General features: G+C 42.2%; 2 protein-coding genes and 1 long non-coding RNA gene across 10 annotated transcripts in view; 1 reads left to right on the forward strand and 2 right to left on the reverse strand.

The window, feature by feature from the left end:
• Positions 1 to 13,714, reverse strand: part of LOC143497224 (uncharacterized) — a 32,533-nt gene extending 18,819 nt beyond the window's left edge. Inside the window, exon 1 of the long non-coding RNA XR_013125747.1 lies at positions 13,555 to 13,714. This is a non-coding gene — a long non-coding RNA (uncharacterized LOC143497224). The remainder of the gene's footprint in view (positions 1 to 13,554) is intronic.
• LOC143497213 (NLR family CARD domain-containing protein 3-like) overlaps positions 1 to 15,216 on the forward strand; it is a 28,416-nt gene extending 13,200 nt beyond the window's left edge. For both annotated transcript variants that reach the window (XM_076993080.1, XM_076993081.1), the window contains 7 exons: positions 2,286 to 2,340; positions 2,704 to 2,911; positions 3,619 to 5,413; positions 8,236 to 8,409; positions 10,035 to 10,208; positions 14,161 to 14,207; positions 14,388 to 15,216. In XM_076993080.1, coding sequence (XP_076849195.1) covers positions 2,286 to 2,340; positions 2,704 to 2,911; positions 3,619 to 5,413; positions 8,236 to 8,409; positions 10,035 to 10,208; positions 14,161 to 14,207; positions 14,388 to 14,920 — 2,986 coding nt within the window. In that variant the 3' untranslated portion in view covers positions 14,921 to 15,216. The remainder of the gene's footprint in view (positions 1 to 2,285; positions 2,341 to 2,703; positions 2,912 to 3,618; positions 5,414 to 8,235; positions 8,410 to 10,034; positions 10,209 to 14,160; positions 14,208 to 14,387) is intronic.
• Positions 15,217 to 23,710: 8,494 nt separating this feature from the next.
• LOC143497217 (sodium/potassium/calcium exchanger 2-like) overlaps positions 23,711 to 25,378 on the reverse strand; it is a 43,369-nt gene continuing 41,701 nt past the window's right edge. For all 7 annotated transcript variants that reach the window (XM_076993094.1, XM_076993090.1, XM_076993088.1 and 4 more), the window contains one exon: positions 23,711 to 25,378. This exon is cut by the window's right edge and continues 2,740 nt beyond it. The gene's annotated coding sequence lies outside the window, so the exon portion shown is untranslated.

Below are 25,378 nucleotides of genomic sequence, written 5' to 3' on the forward strand. Positions count from 1 at the left end.
CTAGACTTAAAGATTGTGACTGTGTCAGAGTCCCGGACGCATTTAGGAAGATTATTCCAAAGCTGGGGGGCCTTACAAGAAAAGGCTCTTCCCCCTGCTGTTACCTTGTTAATTTTTGGAACTAATAAAAGACCAGCACCCTTTCTATTCTATTCTATTCTATTCTATTCTACCCTATTCTAATGTTATTCATAGTGCCCACGGTAATCCCAGAGCTCTGTTTCAAGCTGTCAATAGGATACTTGGCCCTGTGAAGAGTTTTCCTTTAACTCCGTCGTTTGAACTTTGTTCTCGTTTTATGGATTTTTTCAATCATAAAATAGACACAGTATACTCACAGTTTCAGTCCACTGTGAATGTGTTAGACACATCTTGACCATTCTCGCAGTCCAGTAGCAGTTATTTTACTGCTTTTGATGCTGTAGATCAGCAGTTTGTTTCAAAGCTTGTTATGACCTCTAGGGCAACGACATGTCAACTGGATCCCATGCCAACACAATGGGTGAAAGCCTGTTCTGCGTCTGTCTGTCCTCTTATTACTATGGTTATTAATGCTTCACTTAGCTCAGTAATGGTTCTGGCATGTTTGGAGCTGGCAGCCATCACTCCAGTTCTCAAGAGGCCTGGCTTAGATCCCGAGAATTTTGATAACTATAGGCCCTTTTCGAATCTCCCATTTCTCACTAAACTGCTGGAGCGAACAGTAGCTGCGCAGTTAAAGGAACATATTGAATCCTGTGATCTGTTTGAGGTCTTTCAGTCAGGTTTTAGGAGAAATCACAGTACTGAAACTGCTCTTGTCAGGGTGGTGATTGATTTGTTGATGGCAGGACTGCTTAGTTTGCTTATTGTACTGGACCTGACTGCAGCATTTGACACAGTGTGCCATAGCCTATTGCTGTCTCGGCTTAAAAATATGATTGGCATAACTGGGACTGCATTTGCATGGTTCACTTCTTATCTCTCTGACAGGCAGCAGTTTGTTTCTATTGGAGGTTTTAAATCTGACATTTGTTCAGTTTCACATGGAGTTCCCCAGGGCTCAGTGCTTGGACCTCTGCTATTCATTTTGTACCTGCTTCCTCTTGGGGACATCATTAGGCAGCATGGGCTGCAGTTTCACTGCTATGCTGATGATGTGCAGATTTATATCTACACCAAACCTGCCCATAGCTTGCCTCCTCTTGCCTTGTTGAGCTGCTTAACGGACGTTAAGGCATGGATGATGGAGAACTTCCTGAGTTTAAACAATAGAAAGTCTGAGGCCATCATAATTGCTTCTCCTGCTACAGTTAGGAGACTTGGTGACACTACTGTTAGCATTCCGGGTTTGGTTGTTTCTACCTCTGCTGAGGTAAGAAATCTCGGAGGCACGTTTGACTCTACGTTATCTTTTGAGTCACACATCAAAAATACATGTAGGGAAGACATTTTCCATCTTAGAAGTATTTCTAGGATTCGCCCTTTCCTTTCTTTTGCTGCTGCTGAGACCTTGATTCATGCGTTTGTCACATGCTGACTTGATTACTCCAATGCTCTGTTGTATGACCCCCCTGCGTGGGCCTTGAGCAAACTGCAGTATGTGCAGAATTCAGCTGCGAGGGTGCTTACCCATAAAAGATCTTGGGAGCATATTACTCCAGTTCTGTGTCACCTTCATTGGCTTCCAGTGCATTATCGCATTCAGTACAAACTGCTCATGTTGGTTTTTAAATCCCTGCATGACCTTGCTCCTCCCTACTTAAGTAGGTTACTCCAGCCATACTCCCCGATGTGTACACTTAGATCTTTAAGCCAACACCTGCTTGTGGTTCCGCCCTATAAGTTAAGTTCCACTGGGAAAAGAGCGTTCTGTGTCGCGGGTCCGATGCTGTGGAATGGGCTCCCTGATGAAATGCGGGCTTGTTTTTAGATATTTTTAAAGCAGGTTTTAAAACTCATCTTTTTAAAGTGGCATATGGATGAGATTTGTAGATTGTAGTGTTATCCTATATTTTTATGCATATTTATCTGTATTTTTAATTGTATTTTATTTTTTCCTGTGTGTACAGTGCACTTGGGTGTCCAGAAAGGCGCTTTACAAATAAAATGTTACATAATAATTATAATAATAATAATAATAATATTATCACATCATCATCATATAACATAACATGTATTCATGAATGTAACATGTACTCATGAATGTAACTTGTTTATAAGTGTAACATATTCATGAATGTAATGTGTATTTTGTCTATAAAATGTAGATTGTCAATTAAAGTTGTTGTACTGTATATCAACAGTGCTGAAAAGAAACCTGTAAAGATTTCTAAAGACAAACTGGAGGCAGTATTCAAGGTATGTACGTGTGTGTATGTGGATTGTGTTTATTGTGTGAGTGGGAGAAGGTTCTTATCATTAGAGTGTGTTTACATCACAGATCATGATGAGACTCTGTGGCTTTACTGGTTCATGCTTAAATTTAATGCCTATTTGTAATTTAGCTGATGATGAACAAAACTTATAAAGATACTGTGTTATGGCTTTATAAAATCACCTACAATTGAAACTTTAATATGATGCATATGTACTTTAATAAATCAGAATATTCACAGAACCACCAGTCCCTCTCAGTTCAGTCCTCTCTTGTGTTTAATGGATTATCCTGTGTTATAATCATCTGTCTGTAACACTGTAGTTTTACTGATACTGTTTATTCAGGAGCTGGAGCACAAAATCATCTCTCTGGTGAAAAATGAGCTGAAGAGATTCAAGAATCTACTGAGTCCTGATTACCCAGAATGCACTGAGAGACAGGTGGAGGATGAGGAGGATCAGAGCAGCAGTGTCAGAGAGGGGGCGCTGAAGATCACACTGCACGTTCTGAGGAACATGAACCAAACAGACCTCGCTAACACACTACAGACCAGTAAGAGCTCTGGTTCATGACATCATATCATCACTTTATTGCTTCAGAGGGAGGAAACTGTTGGTAAATCTCAGCTCATGATGAGTATCTTAAATCATTGTTGGTCTGTCCTCAGTTGACGTCCCTTCAGTGTAGTCTGCTACACTGCAGACTCAAGACTTTCCTAAATTTATCACTGTTGTCATGTGATTGTAGAATGTTTTGAGGATACATTGTTACTCTTTAGAACTGAGATTTGACCAGATCAGATTTGACCACAGATCACTCTCTTGATGTCATACACAGATGTGTTTTCTATTTCCCCCCATTGTCTCTCAGATGTCCAGTCTGATAGTTGTAGGTCTCCTCAGTCAGGTGACTAGTGTGTGTGTGTGTGTGTGTGTGTGTGGTGTGTGTGTGTGGTGGAACTTCAACTGGTATAATGACTTCCTCCATGAACACTGTGTTCTCCATTTCAAATTGCTGATCAGTGTTACCGACATCCAGTAGACTCTCTCAACTTAATAATGTATCTTACAGCCACTGGTTTAATCCTGATATCTAACACTTACAGTCCTTGAAGATTTATCACCTGAATTAGGATGTCCAATCTATGGAGAATACAAATCTATTCATAATGATGTATTTATTTGTATTTCCTGAGAAGTGTCTGTTATGATTGACCCAAAAGACATTAACATGTGTGCTGTTGTCTTCCTCTTTATCAGAACTGGCCCCTGCTTGCCACAGAAAACTCAAATCCAAACTGAGAGAAAAATGTCAGAATATTAATGAAGGAATCTCACAGCATGGAACCACATCACTTCTGAATGAGATCTACACAGAGCTGTACATCACAGAGGGAGGGAGTGGAGAGGTGAATAATGAACATGAGGTGAGACAGATTGAGACAGCATCCAGGAGACCAGCAACACAGGAGACACCCATCAAATGCTGTGACATCTTTAGACCCTTACCAGGACAAGACAAAGCCATCAGAACTGTGCTGACTAAAGGAGTGGCTGGAATTGGTAAAACAGTCTCAGTGCAGAAGTTCATACTGGACTGGTCTGAAGGAAATGTAAATCAGGATGTTCTCTTCATATTTCCACTTCCTTTTAGGGAGCTGAATTTGATGAAGGAGAAAAAGCTCAGTCTGGTGCAGCTTCTTCATTGCTTTTTTCCAGATATACATGAATTAAAACCAACTGACTATACATACAACAAATGTCTGTTCATCTTTGATGGTCTGGATGAGTGTCGTCTTCCTCTAGATTTCCAGAACAATGACAGCTTGTGGGATGTAACAGAGTCGACCTCAGTGGATGTGCTGCTGACAAACCTCATCAAGGGGAATCTGCTTCCCTCTGCTCTCCTCTGGATAACCTCTCGACCAGCAGCAACCAATCACATCCCTCCTGAGTGTGTTGACCAGGTAACAGAGGTGCGAGGGTTCAGTGGCCCTCAGAAAGAGGAGTACTTCAGGAAGAGAATCAGAGACCAGAGTCTGGCCAACAGAATCATCTCACACATGAAGTCATCAAGAAGTCTCTACATCATGTGCCGCATTCCAGTCTTCTGTTGGATTGCAGCCACTGTTCTAGAGAGGATGTTGGGTGAAGCAGAGAGTGGAGAGATCCCCAAGACTCTGACTCAGATGTTCACACACTTCCTGATCTTTCACATCAAACACAAGGACCAAAAGTATGATCAGAAAAGTGACACTTACCCTCACCAAACTAGAAAACATGTTTTGGCACTGGGAAAATTGGCTTTCCAACAGCTGAAAAAAGGCAACCTGATCTTCTATGAGGATGAACTGAGAAAGAGTGGCATTGATGTCAGAGAAATGTCAGTGTATTCAGGAATGTGCACTCAGATCTTCAGAGAGGAGTTTGGTCTACAGCTGGGGAAGGTGTTCAGCTTTGTACATCTGAGTGTTCAGGAGTTTCTGGCTGCTTTATATGTGTTTATTACCTTCATCTCCACCAACACAAATGTGCTGGAACAGCAACAACCTGGATTTTTCAGTATTTTCAAAAAATCAATATCTTCTCTTGACTTCCTCAACAGTGCAGTGGACAAGGCCTTAGAGAGTCAGAATGGACACCTGGACCTTTTCCTCCGTTTCCTTCTGGGTCTCTCACTGAAGTCCAATCAGACTCTCTTACGAGGTCTACTGACAATGACAGGAAGTAGCTCTCACAGTAATGAGAAAACAATCAAGTACATCAAGGAGAAGATCAGGGAGAATCCCTCTCCAGAGAAATCCATCAATCTGTTCCACTGTCTGAATGAACTGAATGATCAATCTCTAGTACAGGAAGTCCAAACATACCTGAGCAGAAGAGGTGACACTCGTCTGCGTGGAGCCAGGCTCTCTCCTGCTCAGTGGTCAGCTGTGGTGTTTGTGATGTTGAACTCAGAAGAGGAGCTGGATGAGTTTGACCTGAGGAAATATCACCCATCAGAGGAATGTCTACTGAAACTGCTGCCAGTGGTGAAAGCATCCAGAAAAGCCATGTGAGTATTTTCATTTAGAGATTAACAGTGGATGTAACTCTGGATGTTCTTGACTGAGAAGGTCTATGAAAATGAAAAGAAGAGTGAGACCGGTAGAGAGACCCTACATTAAAGAGAGAGAACATTAGAGAGACACACACAGAGCTGAACACACACACACCCACACGCACACACACGCACACGCACGCGCCTACATAGAGCCTGCAGAACACAACCTGTAAAACAACTGCCCCAAGAGTTTTATAAATGTTCCATCTCCAGACTTCCACATCCACACTACTCTGAAAGAAAATGTGGTAATATCTTTACATTTTATTTACACATGACAAACACCGCAATTTTAAATTGACATTAACCCACTTTTCAGTGCTTGTGCACACACATTTGACTACATTATGTGACGGGCAGGGGTGAGCAACTAAATAGGAAGCGATCACGCCAAGTCTCAGGGAAATAGGATGGTTTAATAGAAAGTGTGCAAACCAAAAACACGTGCATTGTTCCAAATGTAGGAAATAATAACCAGCAGTCAACTGGTACAAAGACAAGACATATATAGACGAACAAACGACCCTCAGGTGAGACGGATCACGGGTCCCGCCCACCTGAGGGACGAACATCACGTGACCAAAAACAGGACATCTGCCGCTGTAACCGGGGGCGACCGGCAGGGGGCCCACAACGTGACACATTATATAAAGTTTAGAGCTAAACAGCTATTTCCCAAGACACAGAGGATAATTTAATCAGCAGTCCAGATTCTGGAATCCAGCATCAACCGATTGATCTGCATTTTATACTTTATTATATCCTTCATTTGGATCTACGTCACAGGTTTTTGGTTTGCACACTTTCTTCATTAAACCATCCTTTTTCCCTGAGACTTGGCGTGATCGCTTCCATATTATTTCGCTCACCCTGCCCGTCACAGCAAGACAATCACACACACACACAAACAGCTCTGCCCCAAGTGTCTTATTAATCTTCCAAATCCTGACGTCCACATCCACACTACTGTGAAATAAATTGTGGCAATATCTTTTCATTTAATTTAAACCTATGACAAATACCCCAATAATAAAAGGACATTTGTCATGGAAATTTGAACCTTAATGGTGAGCATGAACAGTCAACACCAGTTGTGTATAGTATCAAAGTTAAATAAAAAAGATAGAAAAATAGAAAGATGGATCAATCCAAACTCAAGAGCATCTGCAAGAGAGAGCTGCTCCCTCTCACAGACCATAGCTTTATACTATTCTGCTACATGATTTCATCATACATCCGTGACACGAGTTAAGCATGAGGCTCACATGAGCTCACCCCTCCCATGCCAGGGTCCTCTGGCCAAGGCCTACTTGGTCCTTCGGTTCGCCAGGCACACCAGATATACTACCATAACTCATGTTATGAAAAATCCACCTTTTCAGTGCTTGTGCACATACATTTCACTACATTATATCAAAGTTCAGAGCCAAGCTGAAACGCTTAACTGAGGAAAGGATGACAAGTGCAGAAAGTAAATTTTATTTAAATAAGAGGAGCACTAAACACTAGGTACGGGAAATACAACAGAACACAACCAAGCAGTCAGGACAATTCACTAAACTACACCAACTGGAATTAAGATATACATGAGATATATGACAAAATGTAAGTAACAATACTCAGAAAAACCAGGGGTGGAATAACAAACTAAGCAAAATAGACAACACTAATCAGAGAGAATACTGAGCATGAATGAATAACCAAGCTAGTCCAACAAATAACAAAACATAGCAAGTACAAAGCAACTAAAGAACAATTAAACCAGGGCACAAGCAGGCTACAGGGAAAAAAGCATACAAGACAAGTAGCAACGAAAAGTAAGAATGTTACGTGGATAATCCAAACATATCCACAACAGAACTACAGAGACTACACAGGTTAAAGAGGCACAAGAACCTCATCACGGGAAGAAGGGCGAGAACTAAAGGAAAACAAAATACTCAATAGACGGGGAAACAAGGTGGGACAAGGGAGGAGGGCGGAGCTTGCTGTGACATAAGCAGGTTAGGATTATTAGATTTATTAGACTAGAGAGTTTTTCCTTGCCACTGTCGCCTTTGGCTTGCTCACTGGGGGCTAGGACTCGGCACTTGTAAAGCTGCTTTGTGACAACAACTGTTGTAAAAAGCGCTATATAAATAAAATTTGATTGACTGATTGATTATTGTGGAGGGTGTTTGGTGGTGTAGGATCATACGTGAGGAATGGATACGAGACCTCACCATGTCAGTAGTTTATTATAAAGCACAGGGTGAAGCCTCCACTACAGTTACTGGCCTCTCTAGTGCCCCATACTGGCTGATACTTTTTAATCTGTTCATGCAATTAATTTCATCCTATTTTCTAAGATACAAAGGATAATTTAATCAGTAGTTCAGATTCTGTAGTCTAGCATTGTCACGTTATGGCCCCTGACCCCTCCCTTTTGGGCGTGTGTTTACGTTGTCTACGTGTAGTCGTCTGCGTCTGTGGATCTCCGTGGGTGTGGTTGCGTCTGAATGTGTTCATTCGTCTCACCTGTGGCTCGTCTAATCATCACTCGGGACTTATGTGGTTTGTCTATTTAATGTGCATTCACGCAGTGTCCTGTGCTCGTATCTAACACGTCTTTATGTATATGTGTTCTATGTGCGCTGTCGGCGCTATTTTTGTAATAAATAAAGTGACGTTCGTGAGACCGTGGGACTCGTGCCTCGTCCATCGCCCTGTTGTGAGCCTCATAAGCATAATCTGATTTATCTGCATTTTGTATTGTATTTAATCCTTCTTTACAGACTGTCTGGCTGTGGTCTCACTGAGGAGTCTTGCAAATCTCTCACATCAGTTCTACAAACCGAAAACTCCTCACTGAGAGAGCTGGAAATGAATAATAATGATCTACAAGATTCAGGAGTGGAGCAACTCTGTGCTGGACTGAAGAGTTCAAACTGTAAACTGGAGATTCTCAGGTGAGTTTTCTTTCAGTTTAATCTGGAATGGAAACAGTAACGTGTGGTGACACTACAGCGTTTTAATGAATGCTAAGATAAGAAAGATTTGTCCTTTAAAATGTCAATTTCCTTTTAAAATAATACATTTCCTTTGAGTACAGTATAAACAAATACTACCACACAAGGCAATGCAAGACAATTTCACACTTTATTATTAATTTATGAAGTTTTCTTCATTAAACCATTCCAAATATTTTCTGTTAGAATTAAACACATGAACTACATTTAAATAAATGGCCACATTGTGGAGAGAAAGAAAATTTTCTCTAAAGACACACACTGTAAGCCCGGATAAGTTGAGTTTACTTAAAAATATGAGTAAACCGGTTGCCTTAAAAATTTAAGTAATGTACAATGAAAATGTAAGTCAGTATTACATAAAACAAAGTTGTTTTGCCTAAAGGGGTAAGTTGAGTTTACTAAAAAATGTAAGTAATGTGCAATGAAAATGTAAGTCAGTATTACTTAAAATATAAAGTTGGTTTGCATCAAGGGTACAATGATTGAACTTTTCTGTACTTGTGATCCTAATCTCTTTAACCATTAATTCTACTTACATTTACAGCATTTGGCAGACACCCTTATCCAGAGCGACTTACATTTTTATACAAGTGAGCAATTGAGGGTTAAGGGCCTTGCTCAGGGGCACCTCAGTCATGGCCTCAGGTCTGGGAATCGAACCCACAACCCTCCGGTCACAAGACCAGTTCCCTAACCACAGGCCATGACTGACTACTTAGTATCTTGAGTTCAAGAAATAAAATATTGATTTATGTTTTGTTTTCTATTTTACTTTGATTACAAATATTTAGGGAAAAAGAAAGACAAAATACTTTGTCTTATTTCTGTTCAGTAGTATTTACTTAAAATTACTTATACATTACAGTAATTTACACTACTTAGACACTGAGAAAATGACTTCTCTAAACTACTACTGGTATACTAAAGGCATTCTGACTAGTAAGTAAAAGAGAACATGCTCATGAATTGTAGGCCATAATGTGGACACCACAAACAGCACACAAGAGCAAAAACAAAGACAGAAACATGTAATTTCACACTACAAACTAATTTTTTGGAGTCTGAAGTAAACAGCCTAGGCTACCAAATAAAACGCAGCAGGTAAAAAAAATCGGCCGCATTGGTTAAAACAAACTGCAACTCTGACTTTTGTTTTGCCTATATGTGTCTGCCTGGCCTGACTATAAACAGCAAGCTAACAAAGTGGTGGAAAAGTGTTCAACAATAAAATTATGGAAACACACACACTCCTACACAGAGCTGAACACACACACACACACACACACACTACTACACAAAGCCGACCACACACACGCACACCTACATAGAGCCTGTAGAAACACATAGCCTCTAAAACAGCTCTGCCCCAAGTGTCTTATTATTATCATAGTAAGATCATAGCTGAGGAATGGATACGAGGCCTCACCATGTCAGTACTTTATAATAAAGCACAGGGTGAAGCCTCCACTACAGTTACAGGCCTCTGTAGCGCCCCATACTGGCTGTTCTGGAAATGCATCTCCCTCACTGTCTCTCTCCCTCTTTTTCCCTCCTTTCTGCAGATTGTCTGGTTGTTTGGTCACAGAGGAAGGCTGTTCTTCTCTGGCTTCAGCTCTGAGTTCAAACCCCTCACACCTGAAAGAACTGGATCTGACCTACAACCACCCAGGAGACTCAGGAGTGAAGCTGCTCTCTGCTAGACTGGAGGATCCCCACTGCAGACTGCACACACTCAGGTATGTAGGAATCCCCTTAAACACCCTCTGTGTGAACACACACTCCAAATGTGAGAAGAACGGTGTCATACATAGAAACAGCACACATGACACACACATGGCCTTGTTCCTAATACATACAGTATCATACATGACACCAGTGGCAGCTCGTCAGTAGGGGGTGCTGGGGTGCCGCCACCATCAAATTATCCAGAGAAACAATGCTACTTAGAGTTGCTAGATTCACTAGCCAAGGGCATGGAGCCATTCGACCCCACAAGGTCAAACTACTATGTTGAAGACTACCTCAAGGAAATTGAGTGTAGTCTCTCTGACTTGCCTTATGCAACAGAATGAGAGAAAGTCAAGCTAATTTGGAAAACCACCTCTAGATCTGTTCGCACATTCATAGAGTCACAGCCGTTTTCTGTTTGGGACCGTGCAGGCCAGCAAAGGAACTGCTGTGTGGTCTGTGAATCACAGAATCACCCGCAAATCTCGAGGCGGAGACTCTCATTGCGAGGGAACTGTGCTTGCTCAGTGATTCGTTCACTGAACTGAGGGTTCTCGTTCATTCTCTGATTCGTTCACTGAACTGAGGGCTCTCATTCATTCTCTGATTCGTTCACTGAACTGAGGGCTCTCATTCATTCTCTGATTCGTTCACTGAACTGAGGGCTCTCGTTCAGTTCAGTGAACGAATCACTGAACAAGCACAGTTCCCTCACAATGAGAGTCTCCGCCTCCAAATTTGCGGGTGATTCAGCAGATTGGTCTTGTTACCACCAGCCGCCACAACTTTTGTTCACCAGCATTTGCAGTAAGTGACTGGTCCACATTCGACCTATAAAACCCTATATACCGTATTTTCCGGACTATAAGCGGCTACTTTTTCCCCCCATAATTTGAACCATGCGTCTTATAATGAGGTGCGGCTTTTCTGTAGACTTTTCTTCACCCGTCAGGGGGCGGAGCAGAAAGTTAATCTAGTGGTAGGTCAAAGTTGTAAATCAAAGAAGAAAGTGCTCATTTTCATTTAGCACATGCCAGTGGCAGGCACGACAGAGAATTTTCTTCAAACATGTGTTGTGCCAAATACCGACTCCCCTCATTTGCACACGCATAAAAACGCTACAGATGATATTAGTGAGTTACAGTGACTATAACTTAGTTCATTGAGCACTCTAGTTTTGTCCTAACTAGATATTTAAACATAATATTGCTGTAATACTATGAAGTCATGTTGTCAGAGGTGAACTTCGGTATAGCCAGTGTGTATTTTATTTAAAATAACTAACACCTTTGAGCCGGTGTGGCTTTGGACATAGATAATGCCGTGCCATTTTCTGTGATGGATAATTAAAGTCTAGCTCTTATTTATGCATAGATACGTAAATCGACAATATCATCTGTAGCGTCTTTCATCGAGCTGGTGGACTTTGTTGAACGCCAAACAAAGATTGTGTCAGACCCGCTCTTCAGAGATTTCAACCTTGTACTAAGGTTTAAAAGGGATTGGAAAAGTCAATCAAAATTAAAAATCAAAGTAATTAGGAAAACAAAGTAGTTTCAAGACTAGAGTAGAAGAAATGAAAACAAAATGACAAAGATGATTCACCAAGGCCACAGAGTGATGTCATACAACCATGCTTTTACAAAACCATGCTTGTACTGTGAGAAGAACTATACAATGCAAGAGAGTTATAAACTTCGGCATACATCTAGGTGTGTGTGTGTGTGTGTGTGTGTGTGTGTGTGTGTGTGTAAGAAACAGACAGACAGTCCTGCTATCTAGGTGTACGTGTGTGAGAGAGACAGACAGTCATGTTATCTAGGTGTGTGTGTGTGTGTGAGAGAGACAGCCCTGTTATCTGGGAGCCTGTGTGTGTGAGGGACAGACAGATCTGTTATCTAGGTGCATTTGTGCGTGAGAGAGAGAGAAAGAGAGAGAGACAGAGACAGTCATGATATCTAGGTGCATGTGTGTGAGAGAGACAGACAGTCCTGGTATCTAGGTGCATGTGTGTGTGAGAGAGACTGTCTTGTTGTCTAGGTGCATTGTAACACTCAGCTAAAGAATCTACCCTTATAGCTGGATATTACTAACACCTTCTAAGGTCAGGGCGGAGAGTAATGCTCGGAGCTCGTATAACGAAGAGCAGATTCAACCAACCAAGTTTATTCCCTCACGTTGTTTCCCCACATATACATATATATATACACAGTGATGGCTTAGTTACTTTGAAAAAGTAATCCGATGACTGATTACTCCTTTTAAAAGTAACTTAGTTACGTTACTGATTACTTGATTTTAAAAGTAACTACGTTAGAATACAAGTTACTTTAGTAGTTACATTCAGCAGCAAAATTAATTTTTCCAATACTCACTTTTTTATTGGAAGTGCATTTTTAACAGTAACAATGTATTGAAGCAGGTTCGGTAACCGAGACAGAAACTGCTTAATCCAAAAATCCTGAGGGAAACTTTATTGATAACGGAACCCTGGCATGCGCAGGCTCCGCCCCCCAGTGTCACTTAAAGGGCTGTATCTCCTGACATTACGTTTGTGTAGCTGCGCGGTATTATTTGTAGATTTGTTTGTAAACATAATACAAGCGAACTGTTCAGTCATTTTGTTGTGAAACGAAATACCATTACAATTTCAAGCATTTTAAAGTAGGCTACGTCCAAATTCCAGCACTTTTCAAACGTGAAACACAAAGCAACATTAAAATTCTTCAGGTAAAATGTTCCTTCCCCTGTTTTTGAGGGGTGTTTCTTTACACTACCACATATCGTTACGGGAGGACACTGCAAAAAATGACTTGTAAAACGCGCTCGCGGTCTCACAGGGTCGCGCGCAGCGTGCGGAGTCGAGCGCTACGGTCAGACGCAAAAGTAGAACTGAGCCAAGAAGAAAGCAAAAATATATATTTTTACTAGGGAAAATAAAAATAGTAACGCACAGTTACTTGGATAAGTAACTTTAATATGATTACTTGTACTGGAAATAGTAGCGCGTTATATAACTTGTTACCGAAAAAAGTGGTAAGATTAGAGTAACGCGTTACTAAGTAATGCGTTACTGACATCACTGTATATACATATCAAGCGAATAATACCATGATTCAAACAAAACCACCAAGACTCAGCGGTCTTAGCCCCCTGTGTGTCCGTTCGACAGGTGTGTGTGTGTGCGCGTGCTTATGTGTGTAGGTGCGTGAGTAAGTCCGTTCAACAGCAGCCTTGATTAAAACACCGCGAGACACAGTTCAATGATTCCAACAAGCGCATGGGAGGTGGAGGAGAGAGAGAGCGGAATAGGATGGGAGGCACAGCGGCCTCATTTGAAATCCGTCAGCTCACCCACAGCAAGGAAGATGAAACTCCAGGGAAAAATATCTGATCAGAGTAACGAGCCGGTTATCCCGCGCCGGATCACCCTCTGTAAAAACAGTCCAAAACCCTCGGCGTGTACGCCAGGCGACTCCAAAAAATCGGCTCCCTAGAACGGTATCCCACACCTTCAAACCATGCTGTCCACCCGCATATCTCCTCTCTCCCTTCCTTCCTTATTTGTGCTCCTTCCTCACTTCCGATTTGCCCGTGACGTCGTGAATGAGGTGATGAGGGCTTAACGGATGTGGAAAGGATAAAGTGATGCGATATCATTAATTTTCGTATCAACCGAAACATCACTTCAACCCACAAAACCAAAAAACAAAATAAAAACATTAACAGGAGTCAACCTATTGTGTGCTTGTCACAGCATGTGTGTGCGAGACAGTCCTGCTACCTATCTGCATGTGTGTATGAGCAAGACACACAGGCCTGTTATCTAGGTGCATGTGTGTCAGAGAGAGAGAGAGAGAGAGACAGAGGGAGGGAGCTTTCTACCTCTATTTCTATATTTAAGAACAAAGCCTTCAGAATAAAAAAATAAGTGTGTGTGTGTGTGTATGTGTTCTTTAGGTTGGATCATGCAGGGAAGATCAGACTCAAACCAGGACTAAGAAAATGTAAGCAGCATTTATGTAGTTAATACACACACACACACACACACACACACACACAGATACATACACACACACGCACACAGATACATACACACACACACACACACACACACACACACACACACACACACACACACACACAGTATTTGTGTGGTCTCCTCTAATGTCTCTTCTTGTGTGCAGATGCGTGTGAGCTCACACTGGACCCAAACACAGCACACACACGTCTCTCTCTGTCTGAGGGGAACAGAAAGGTGACGTGTGTGAAGGAGCAGCAGACGTATCCTGATCATCCAGAGAGATTTGATTACTGGACTCAGGTGATGTGTAGAGAGAGTCTGACTGGACGCTGTTACTGGGAGGTTGAGTGTAGTGGAGCTGCTGGTATAGCAGTGACATATAAAGGAATCAGCAGGAAAGGAGACAGTGATGACTGTATGTTTGGATACAATATAAAGTCCTGGAAGCTGCGCTGCATTAATAACAGATACTTTGTCCATCACAATTATAACTACACTAACATCTCTGCCCCCTCCAGCTCCAACAGAGTAGGAGTGTATCTGGACTGGCCGGCCGGCACTCTGTCCTTCTACAACGTCTCCTCTCACACACACACACTCACACACTTACACACATTCCACTCCACATTCACTGAGCCCCTCTATGCAGGGTTTTGGGTTTATTCTGACTCCTCAGTGTGTGTGTGTGTGAGCTAGAATAACCTCCTGTGTACTGGAGCACACCTGAGTCTCCATGGAAACATACACTCTACACACACAACTGGAGAACAAAGCCTTACACACACACACACACACACACACACACACACACACACACACACACACACCGTGAATCACAACCTCACTGTGTTCAACTCTCTGTACAAATCTACACATTAAAAGTGTAAATCTGTAGAAACTGTGAAAGGTTTTTCATTCTGTTTTCTGTTTGTTGGAGTGATACAGATACAGATGTTGTACAGTATGAATGTAACGTTGAAGAATTCTTACAATAAAATAGTGTCAACACTCAAAAGCTCCTATCCTCTCTCTCTCTAATACACACAGGCGCATAGATAACAGGACTGTCTGTGTGTCTCTCACACATTCACACAAATGCACCTAAATAACAGTTCTGTCTGTCTCTGAAAAAAAACACAGGCACCTAGATAACAGGTCTGTCTCTGTCTTACACATACACGCACCTAGTATTTCTCTGTCTTTCCTTTCTTAGTCTTTCTCTTATAGACACATGTGCCTTGATAAGGACTGTCTCTCTCTTTCGCACACACACACACACACACACACACACACACACACACACACACACACACACAGTTAACAGGACTGTCTCTCACACACAAACACACACGTGCATCTAGATAACAGGACTGTCTGTCTCTCTCTCTTGGCCACTTGTACATTATTGCCAAGCTAAAGAACATTGATAAACATTTCAACCAGGTTGTGTTTGCAAAGCAGAATCTGAAAACAGTTGTAAAAGAACTTGGCCTCCTCCAGCACAGCATCATTCAGTCTGAACCCACTCACTGGAGCTCCACACACCACATGATGCAGAGATGGTGGAGCAGAAACACTGAACATCTACGCTGGAGATTAGGGAACATTTGCTACGCCAACTGCTGATCAATGGGACATAATTTCCAGTGTGATTGACATGCTGGAACCTGTTGAGGAAGTTCCTCTTGAGATTCACAGTTCAGAGGCTCCATCTCCAGTGTCATCCCAAGCATTGCTGTGCTGAAGATGGAGCTTCAGGCAGAGGGTCATAACACGAGGAGGATGGAAACACTCAGGGAAACCTGCTGCAGAAAAGGTTTGCAGGGATGGAGGAGAGAAAATGTTTGGTGCTAGTGACACTGCTGGATCCTCGTTATATCCTCATGTCTTCTTTACAGTGGACACACTGACCAAGACAGAACAACAGATAAAAGAAGAGCAGGACATTGTGTCCCAGCAACTGATACAGACACCACTGAAGACCAAGGATCAGAGAAAGGTGGAAGATGAAGAATTACCTGGTCACTCCAGCGTTCTCGAGCAAACGTATACAAACATCTTGGGGTCTCATGGATCTTCTACTCAGGAGAGAGATGATGAGCATCACTGAGCAGCTGGATCAGCACCTCTATGAGCCACTGAGTGACAGACAGACTGGTCAGATACTGCAATGGTGGAAACAGAAAACATCCCGTCTACACTTTCTTGCACCACTGACAAGTAAATTCCTCTGTCCTCCCCCCCCTCTGATCCCAGTGAGAGAGAGTTTAGTAAGACTGTGAACACTTATGATGACTAGAGGAGTCTCACAGGAGAACACACAGAACAGTTGTGTTTCCTGCATGAAAACCTGCCGTTCTTAAACTGGGAGTACTGGGAACTTTCAGTGTAAGATGGGGAGAGTGAGGAAGACTCAGGAGCTGCAACTGAGTTCAAATTAAAGCACATTAACACATTTGTTTTTAGATTCTGCAGTGTGTACAATATCACCTTCACTCAAAAATAAGGGGCTTATGTTATTTGAACTAAAAGAAATTTTTGATGCTGTTAAGTGCACTAAAAGGGAAGGTTTTATTGTTTTTTTCTTGCAGAATTTCTGCATGCCACACATGGACACAACCATATGTAGACCGACACACACACACCAAGACACACACTAAAACGATTGTATATATAAATGAACACACAAACTCCAAGACGGACACAGACGCAACCATATATAGACCAACACACACACACCAAGACACACAGATACACAACCATATTGTATATAGACAAACATAATAGTTAATAGTTAATAATAGTTAACAAAGGATGGGCAAAAGTTCACCCATCACTTGGGCTGAGGTGACCAGGGTAGTTGTGAAACTCCTTGGCGTCAAGGCTCCAGGGTGGAGGAGATCTGCCCTGAGTTTGTTAAAGGCTCCAGGGTGGAGGAGATCTGCCCTGAGTTTGTTAAAGGCTCCAGGGTGGAGGAGATCTGCCCTGAGTTTGTTAAAGGCTCCCGGGTGGAGGAGATCTGTCCTGAGTTTGTTAAAGGCTCCCAGGTGGAGGAGATCTGCTCTGAGTTTGTTAAAGGCTCCAGGGTGGAGGAGATCTGCTCTGAGTTTGTTAAAGGCTCCAGGGTGGAGGAGATCTGCCCAGAGTTTGTTAAAGGCTCCCGGGTGGAGGAGATCTGCCCAGAGTTTGTTAAAGGCTCCCGGGTGGAGGAGATCTGCCCAGAGTTTGTTAAAGGCTCCAGGGTGGAGGAGATCTGCCCAGAGTTTGTTAAAGGCTCCAGGGTGGAGGAGATCTGCCCTGAGTTTGTTAAAGGCTCCGGGGTGGAGGAGATCTGCCCAGAGTTTGTTAAAGGCTCCTGGATGTTGTAGGACTGTCCTGGCTGACACGTCTTTTCAGCATCACGTGAACATCGGGAGCAGTGCCTCTGGACTGGAGACATTGGACCAGGACCTACAGCTCTAACTGAATCAGTTTGCAGCCGAGTGCGAGACAGCCGGGATGACAGCCTAGAACACCCTCCCTGGGAAGACTCGGAGAGGGGAGGAGAAACGCCCTCAGCCGGGCCTCCCTTCCCCCTCACAGTGTCCCCGGAGTGCTCCGATGGGAGCGGGCTCAGCTCCTCCCCTTCGGTGTATGATTGACCCTCCGAGTACTCCTCTCCTGTGCACGGTTCACCGTCTGAGTAGTCTGACAGGTCGGAGCACTCGGACGGAGGAGAGGTCGCATCCTCTCCGTCTCGCTCTGTGGGGGTAGAGTACACGGATGGAGGAGGGCTCTCCTTCTCTTCCGACTCCTCCCCCTCAAACTCATTCTCGGGGGTCTTCTCCGCTGTGCAAAGCTCTAAGGAGCCGATTCTCAGAGGCGAGGTGTCTCTGGAGGAAGGGAGGTGTCTCTCTCTCTCTCCAAAACCGTTGCGCGTCTTGGCGCGACTGCTCCGCCAGTGACACTTCCTTGGTTGCCTGAGCCTGACGCAGCAGAAACACAACCACGGGATCCTGCCGCATCTCGTCGAAGGTCACGGGGTTCTCGTGGCGATGGACAGGGGAAGAGGCATGGTGGTGCCTACTGGACCTCTGGTGGTGCCTATCCTGGTGGTGCCTAGTGGTGCCTATCCTGGTGGTGCCGATCCTGGTGGTGCCGATCCTGGTGGTGCCTATCCTGGCTTAACCCTCCTTCAGCTCGTCTTTCTGTGACGATGGGCGCAGCGCGATGGACGAGGCACGAGTCCAGCGGTTTCGCACAAACGTCACTTTTATTCACAAAACAAATAGCACAGACAGCGCACGTAGAACACTTACACATTAAGTCTGGTGTGACTCCAACACTGACAAAGACGAGCACAGAACACAGCGCGAACCCACATAAAATAGACAGACCACATAAGCCCCGAGTGATCACGAGATGAGCCACAGGTGAGACATATGAACGCCCAGACACATCCACACCCACGAAGATCCACAGATGCAGATGACTAGACGTACACAACATAAACACACACCCAAAGGGGAGGGGTCAGGGACTGTAACGTGACAATTATATGCCCCAAAATAGTTTAGTACATTTAGCATTTTAATATGTTAGAAATTTAAGATCTTACCTATTTTGTGTCATATGAGAAGAAATTTAATGACCCTGCCTTGTTTCACAATTATGTCTTCATCAAGATCGTCAGTGGACCTGTCAGACTCCATATGCCAGAAGACTGTGAATAAAGTGCAAATGGCAATGCAAGAAGCAGTCTTCATATCTGTTGCTAACAAAACACCATTATCCCAGACCTGGAGGACAGCAAGGCCTTCTGTGACCGCAAAGGTGGCAAAGATGCTGTCAAACACAATTCAAGCTACTCACCCTTTGGAGACTGCAGTGACTGGAAAAAATATTCCAGTAATGAAACAGGCATGAGAGAAGTCTAACCCAGATGCAGCCACCTTCACTTTTACGATCGTTGTGGCACTTGATAGCACGGATGGCAGCCGTAATGCAAAATGTGAAAGTAAGAAAGATGTGGCTTCACATATTTAAGTCCAAGCATAATTTCTCCAGTATGACACTCTTTATTGGAGAAAAGAACCAAAGGGCAAAGACCCTCAGAGCTGTAAGCGAAGTGCTTGAAGCCCCTAAAGACTCTGGATTGTCCTCTGACAATCACTGCTGGTTCTGCACTATTCAAGGGTTCTTTAATGTAGAAAATCATCCTGCAATGAAAGGTTCAATTGTTGCACGTGATGGCAGTACCTGTATGGAAGAGAAGATCAGCAGCATTGAGAATGGTGCTGTTAATAATACGGAATCAATTGTTGATTCTTTGGACAAACATGTTGAGCCTATCCATTCAGAAATGACTGATGCAAAACGCAGTTCTAATATTCAGCTAAGAACAGCTCAGTCTGCAGCGGGCGTCTCAGTACTCAGGTCCTCCACTTCAGCAGAGGACATCCAGACCTTTACATCTGTTGATCCTAAGCCTGTGGATGTGAAAAGGCATGTTAGGTTCCGTCTTCACTGGAAGGTAGAATTAATGTTTTACACTAATCATTTGATGTCATGTCCTGTTCCGTAAATCAGTGAATTGCTTTGTTTCATGATTATTCTTCAAGAAATCAAATACAGTGGTACCTCGAGATACGAGCTGCTCTACATACGAGCGATCCAAGATACGAGCACAGAGACGAGCAAAATTTCTGTTCGACATACGAGTGCACGCTCGAGATACGAGCATCAACCACTAGGTGGCAGTACAGTACTATATGGAAAAAAAGAAATCATTAATCAGCTCGTGTGCTTTGCTCGTGTGCTTTGCTCGTGTGCTTTGCACTCGTGTGCTTTGCAGTGAGTAACAGTACGTACGGTGTATACAGTACTGTACAGTATTTCAATACTGTACTACAAGGGTTTTTTTTTTTTGCATTATGGCTCCAAAGAAAGGCTCTAGTATTGGAAAGTCCAGTGAGAGGAGAATGATAACTGTTGAAACTAAGCAGGAGATTATTCACCTGCATGAGAAAGGCACTCGTGTAGCCGAACTCGCTCGTCTGTTCGGCCGGAGTACATCCACCATTAGCACAATCCTGAAGCAGAAGGACAACTTTAAAAGTGCAAACACGGCGAAAGGCTTGACGATATTGTCCCAATTTACTGTATTGTTTAATTATACATGTTGCGTGTGCCTTTATTAATAAAGAACATGTCTTTTTTCCACATTTACGCTAGTTTTGTGACTTTTTTAAGGACCGGAACCAATTACAATACTTTACATTGTTAAATTGCTTCGAGAACCGAGCAGTTCGAGATACGAGCACGGGTCTGGAACGGATTAAACTCGTATCTCGAGGTACCACTGTAAAAGGAACCCTGCTGGTCTGGTACCTGATGACCAGAAGCCTTGCTCCTCCTATGCACATCTTCAGGAATGTAAGTCCATGAGTCAGAATGCTCTGAGAAGAGACTCAGTCATTCCAGTATTCTAAAAGCTTTTAATAGGCATGTTTACTGTAGTTCTAATTAATCTTATCTTTTACAGCTTCACACCATGAATCAAATTCTTCTACATCCTCTACATAAAGGGTATATCTACTCTGGTAACAAGACTGGTGCTTCTTACTGATGTCCACAACTGTTTTATTTTCTGTATCAAGTTATGGAACACCGTGAAAACTGACAAGAGAAAACACATTTCACATACATCATTTAAAGAAAACATTTTCTTTCACAGTTACACAAATTTCAATTTTTTCAATAGTTACGTGTGCGCCTGTTTAGCCAGTAGTAGATAGTCATCTCTTATCCTTTTCTCTTTCACTTAAGTTTTCCACTCACAATTTCCAGCACACGTTAACCAGACAGGAAATGACGTCTCTCCACAAATTTATAATTTCAATGTGATCTATGAATTGCATTGCAAATTTCTTCACTTTTATGCAACATAAAAAACAGCAATCTGAAATGAAATATAATATTCTTACAACATCTGGCATTACCACGTTAAGGCATTGCTGTATTTTCAGTGTCAGCTACAATGGGTTACACATTTTCTTGTGTTTTCGAATTCATACAAGTACATAAAACATGCAACGGGAAATTTATATTAATATCATAATGTTGAAAAATGTTTTATAGGTAGCTGTCAGATCTGAGGTCCTCGAAAGACTTCTGGCCAGACTGAATGGTATTGTAAATAGGGAGCCAGTAGACTTAGAGCACATGCAATTTGTTTGCTCACAAGCGTTGGTTCTTATACAACGTGCTGCAGAACACATGGACATTCCAACAGAGATAATTCATAGTCTTCAGGAACTGTCTGTCCTTCTTGCCAGGACCTCAGATCTGACAGCTACCTATAAAATTTTTTCAACATTATGATATAAATATTCATTTCCCTTTGCTTGTTTTATGTACTGCACTCATTGGCAATTTTATTAGAAACACATTTGTTCTTTGTAAGTGTTTGTAGTTACACACTTCACCAGCGTGAGCTTTTTAAAAATTTTAGTGAACTGGATGTAGAGAAAACACTGACGTGTGGAAGAAATATGAGTATTTGCAATATCTACAGACCATTTAGCAATTAATTATAACCTTTGTATAAACTTTAATGGTAAAACTCAGTTTACCTGCTGCTGTGAAACAGAACCCCTACGTTCCTCCATGTTTGAAAATGCTGGGAAGCTGGTGGGGTGGGCGTGGCTTGGTTTCAGAGCTCTGTGTCAGTCTAGAATCAGTGACCAATGGAGATTGCAGAGGAACGCGTGAAATGTGTTCCAAAACTCAGAAGCAATAAACGAAGCAGAAGCAAAGAGAGATTCCAGAAGCAAAAGATGTTACTGGGAAAATCCAAAAAAAAAAACAAAAACAATGGAACCAAAAACTGTCAAAATACAAACAAAAATAAGTTTCAAGTAACCAATTATATTTTAAATATATACTTTTGATATATTTTTTTCTGTTTTGCATTTACAACATATACTTTCTGCTCTTGATGCTAAGAATTTTGCCTACAGATTTACTTTTGCTTCTGTGGAACTTTTGACACAAAAATCACACCATAGAAATGTGCTTGTACTGTAGTGTGAGAACCGTGATGAAATCGATAAGGGAAAAAAAACACTCCAGTGTGAAAAAACAAACACGCACGAAATTCGTCTTTCATTTTGGCACGGGAGTGAATCCATAAACCAATAGTCAATAATATAGTCAGGTTTCGGGAATCTGTTTATTTTGGTGGAACGCAACGACCGGACCGGTCAAATCTGTCAACACCATCCATCAATGTCCGTAGTAGTAGAGTCATTTGTAACTAGCGTGCATGTTTGTGGCGATATTACCAACGGAGTCATGCGTGTACCCTCTGGTGAGCCACGTAAGTAATTGCAGGAACACATTGAATCCTGTTTGGACAGGGGTGGTAATATCCTACACTGCTGCTAGTAACTGTTCAGGTCACCAGCTGGTGTGGTACCTTGGTTTTATTTCATTAAGGTTACTGTATCAGTTATTACTTGTGCAGTGTGAGAAACACAGTTGCTGTAGGAACGTCCTCTCTCCTGCTGCTCACCTTTTTCATTCTTTTCGGGCTTTTTTGGCGTGGTTGTACTTTGCTGCCATCTAGTGGTTGGTTGACTAAATATAATCACTTTAATTTATCTCCACTTTGTAATTCCGAATCATTCGGAAAGATTTAAGACAACAAATCTTCATGCTATACATGAACTACATGACAATAAGGTCATGAAGTTTAAATGTAGATTTTCGAGGAAGTATTTGTTGATCAAATGGATGGCTTTTGATTCACTTTAGAGCTGTACACAGTCTTGCACTGGAATGTTGCTTACTAAACTTCCTGTCTGAACAGGACAGGAATCGTTACTGAAAACATACAAATAAAACATTAGAAAAATAAAAATAGGTGTTTGTTGTAGGACGAAAATAGGAAGTTATTTTCCCATTTTGTTCTGTACAAATATATTATACATAGATTTTACAAATATAAAGTTGAAGGGCAAAACAGCCTGATTTGTGCCTCATGGTTTGTGCCTCCTGTGATCCAAACAAAGGTCTTTTCTTCAAATGAATCAGTTAATCGTGTTTTAACATACGAGTTTCCCATTTTCCTTTCACCATGAGGTTGCACAACCAATCAGCACTGCATGCTTCTCACTGGTGTGTTGACCAGTGTTGATGTGAAAGTGTTGGGCAGTGTGTTGAGTAGAAGTGTCCTTGAGACTTGTGAAAGGCACTCTATAAGTGTAACTTCATTAAAAACATTAGTCTTGTGAAAGGCACTCTATAAATGTAACTTCATTAAAAACATTAGACTTGCCTAAACTCTGTTGAGAAACTACTGAATCCAGATATCACAGAGAAACTTTAAAAGTGCTCAACAGGTCAGTATGTAAAGGATTTTGATTGGCATTCAAACAACTTGTTCAAATATCTTTCATTTTACATACAAAGAAGGTTAATTTATAGAAAAAGAAACACTCGAAATATTGTATTTCCCTTTATTGTATCATATATTTTGCATGTATATGTAGTTTTGTGTGTAGTATATAAACACACATACACATGTTAAATAATCTACATTAACACCCTGAAAATGTGGCATTCATATAGATCACTGGGTGTGAGAGTGATGATGTGAGATCTTCATCCACTCTCCATGATGCACGGTCGACAGCTTCATGCAGTGTTAGTCTACACTCATGCTTGTGAAGAAGTCTTACAGTGGTTGAAGGATCTCCCTCGGTGTGTCTCTGCTGCCCACACACTGAGAACACACACACAGGACCTGCAGGAGCTCACAGATCCTCCTGTGTGCACATGCTCTCTGTCCCCGTGAGGCGTCTCACTCATCTCCGACGCCGTCTCTCAAAGTAAACCCATCAGCAAATTAGCATCGGCCACCGCGAACATCGTTAGCGTTAGGGAACGGTCGGATGAAGGCTAAGCTCACCCAATTCCACCGTGAGAGTGGGACTGCAGCCTCGGGGGACGGCACTGTGAAACACGCTGTCCTGCACGTCTCCCAGTACCTGCTGCAAACGCAGCACTCCCCAAAACTACAGCTCTGCTCTCCTACATTCCAGGCAAAATCTTGCTTTTTACATTTTTTAATACACATTCAATGCAATATATTACAATATAAGGTGTGTTTGATATAATGTGTTCATGAATTAAATGAGAGGGCCAAATAAAGCAAGATGTCATGCCCTGCACAGAAAGTGGACATATATCCTTCACGTAGCCCTGGGCAACATGCTCAGAACCAACCAACGTCCTACAGTCGATGTTCAATCAGAAGGCAAACGATGAACACTCAATAAACAAATAAATGCAGCATAAAAGATCATGTTCAGCAATCCTTGCAAGTGTGTTTTGGCCAGCCAGGGATGACTTCTCACTGCTTTGAGACTCTGGGATGTCATGGTTTCAGGGGCAGGGGCTTGGGGTGGAGGTTGAGGTTCATGGCATGGGTACCCACAAAGGCTAACAGTAGAAACATGGCAGAAATCACATACAATTTCACTTTCCTTTTTTGTACACTTCAGCAAGGCAGTGCCTTTTAAAGCCCTAATTCCCTAATTACAACTGTATTACAAAGGAAAATAAATGTAAATAAAAATGAAAGAATGGTACAGTATCAGCAATAAACACTGATAATGCCTGAAAATTATCTGAAAATCCATGAATGTCACAGAGTATGAAATTTATGTATTCCATCTTAAAAGTAAAGGGAAACCAAAGGTTCATATATGTAAATAGACATGTAATGTACATCTCAAATCTTTAAGACCACTTGCCTGCTTCTACATGAAAATGTTATATCTATGTTATGCATGTTTACAATATTTACAAAAGGAACAAAGGGTAATTCTCACCACACTCTACCGTGTTTAGCCCAGATGTGTAGCTCAGGCATTTGACCTCCACATGAGCTGCCAAGGAAATCAGACCAAAGCAGTAAAGTCCACAGCACTGGGTACTGAGATGGTACTACTAAGTGCTGAGCCTGCACTACTGAGTACTGACACTGTACTACTGAGACCAGACTGCACTACTGAGTGTTGAGTCTGTGCTACTGAGAACTAAGACTGTACTACTGAGTACTGAGACTATTTAGATCTGAGTCTGTACTACTGAGTCACTGTTATCAGT

Source organism: Brachyhypopomus gauderio, unplaced genomic scaffold (genome assembly GCF_052324685.1).
Source record: "Brachyhypopomus gauderio isolate BG-103 unplaced genomic scaffold, BGAUD_0.2 sc103, whole genome shotgun sequence".
NCBI lineage: Eukaryota > Metazoa > Chordata > Actinopteri > Gymnotiformes > Hypopomidae > Brachyhypopomus > Brachyhypopomus gauderio.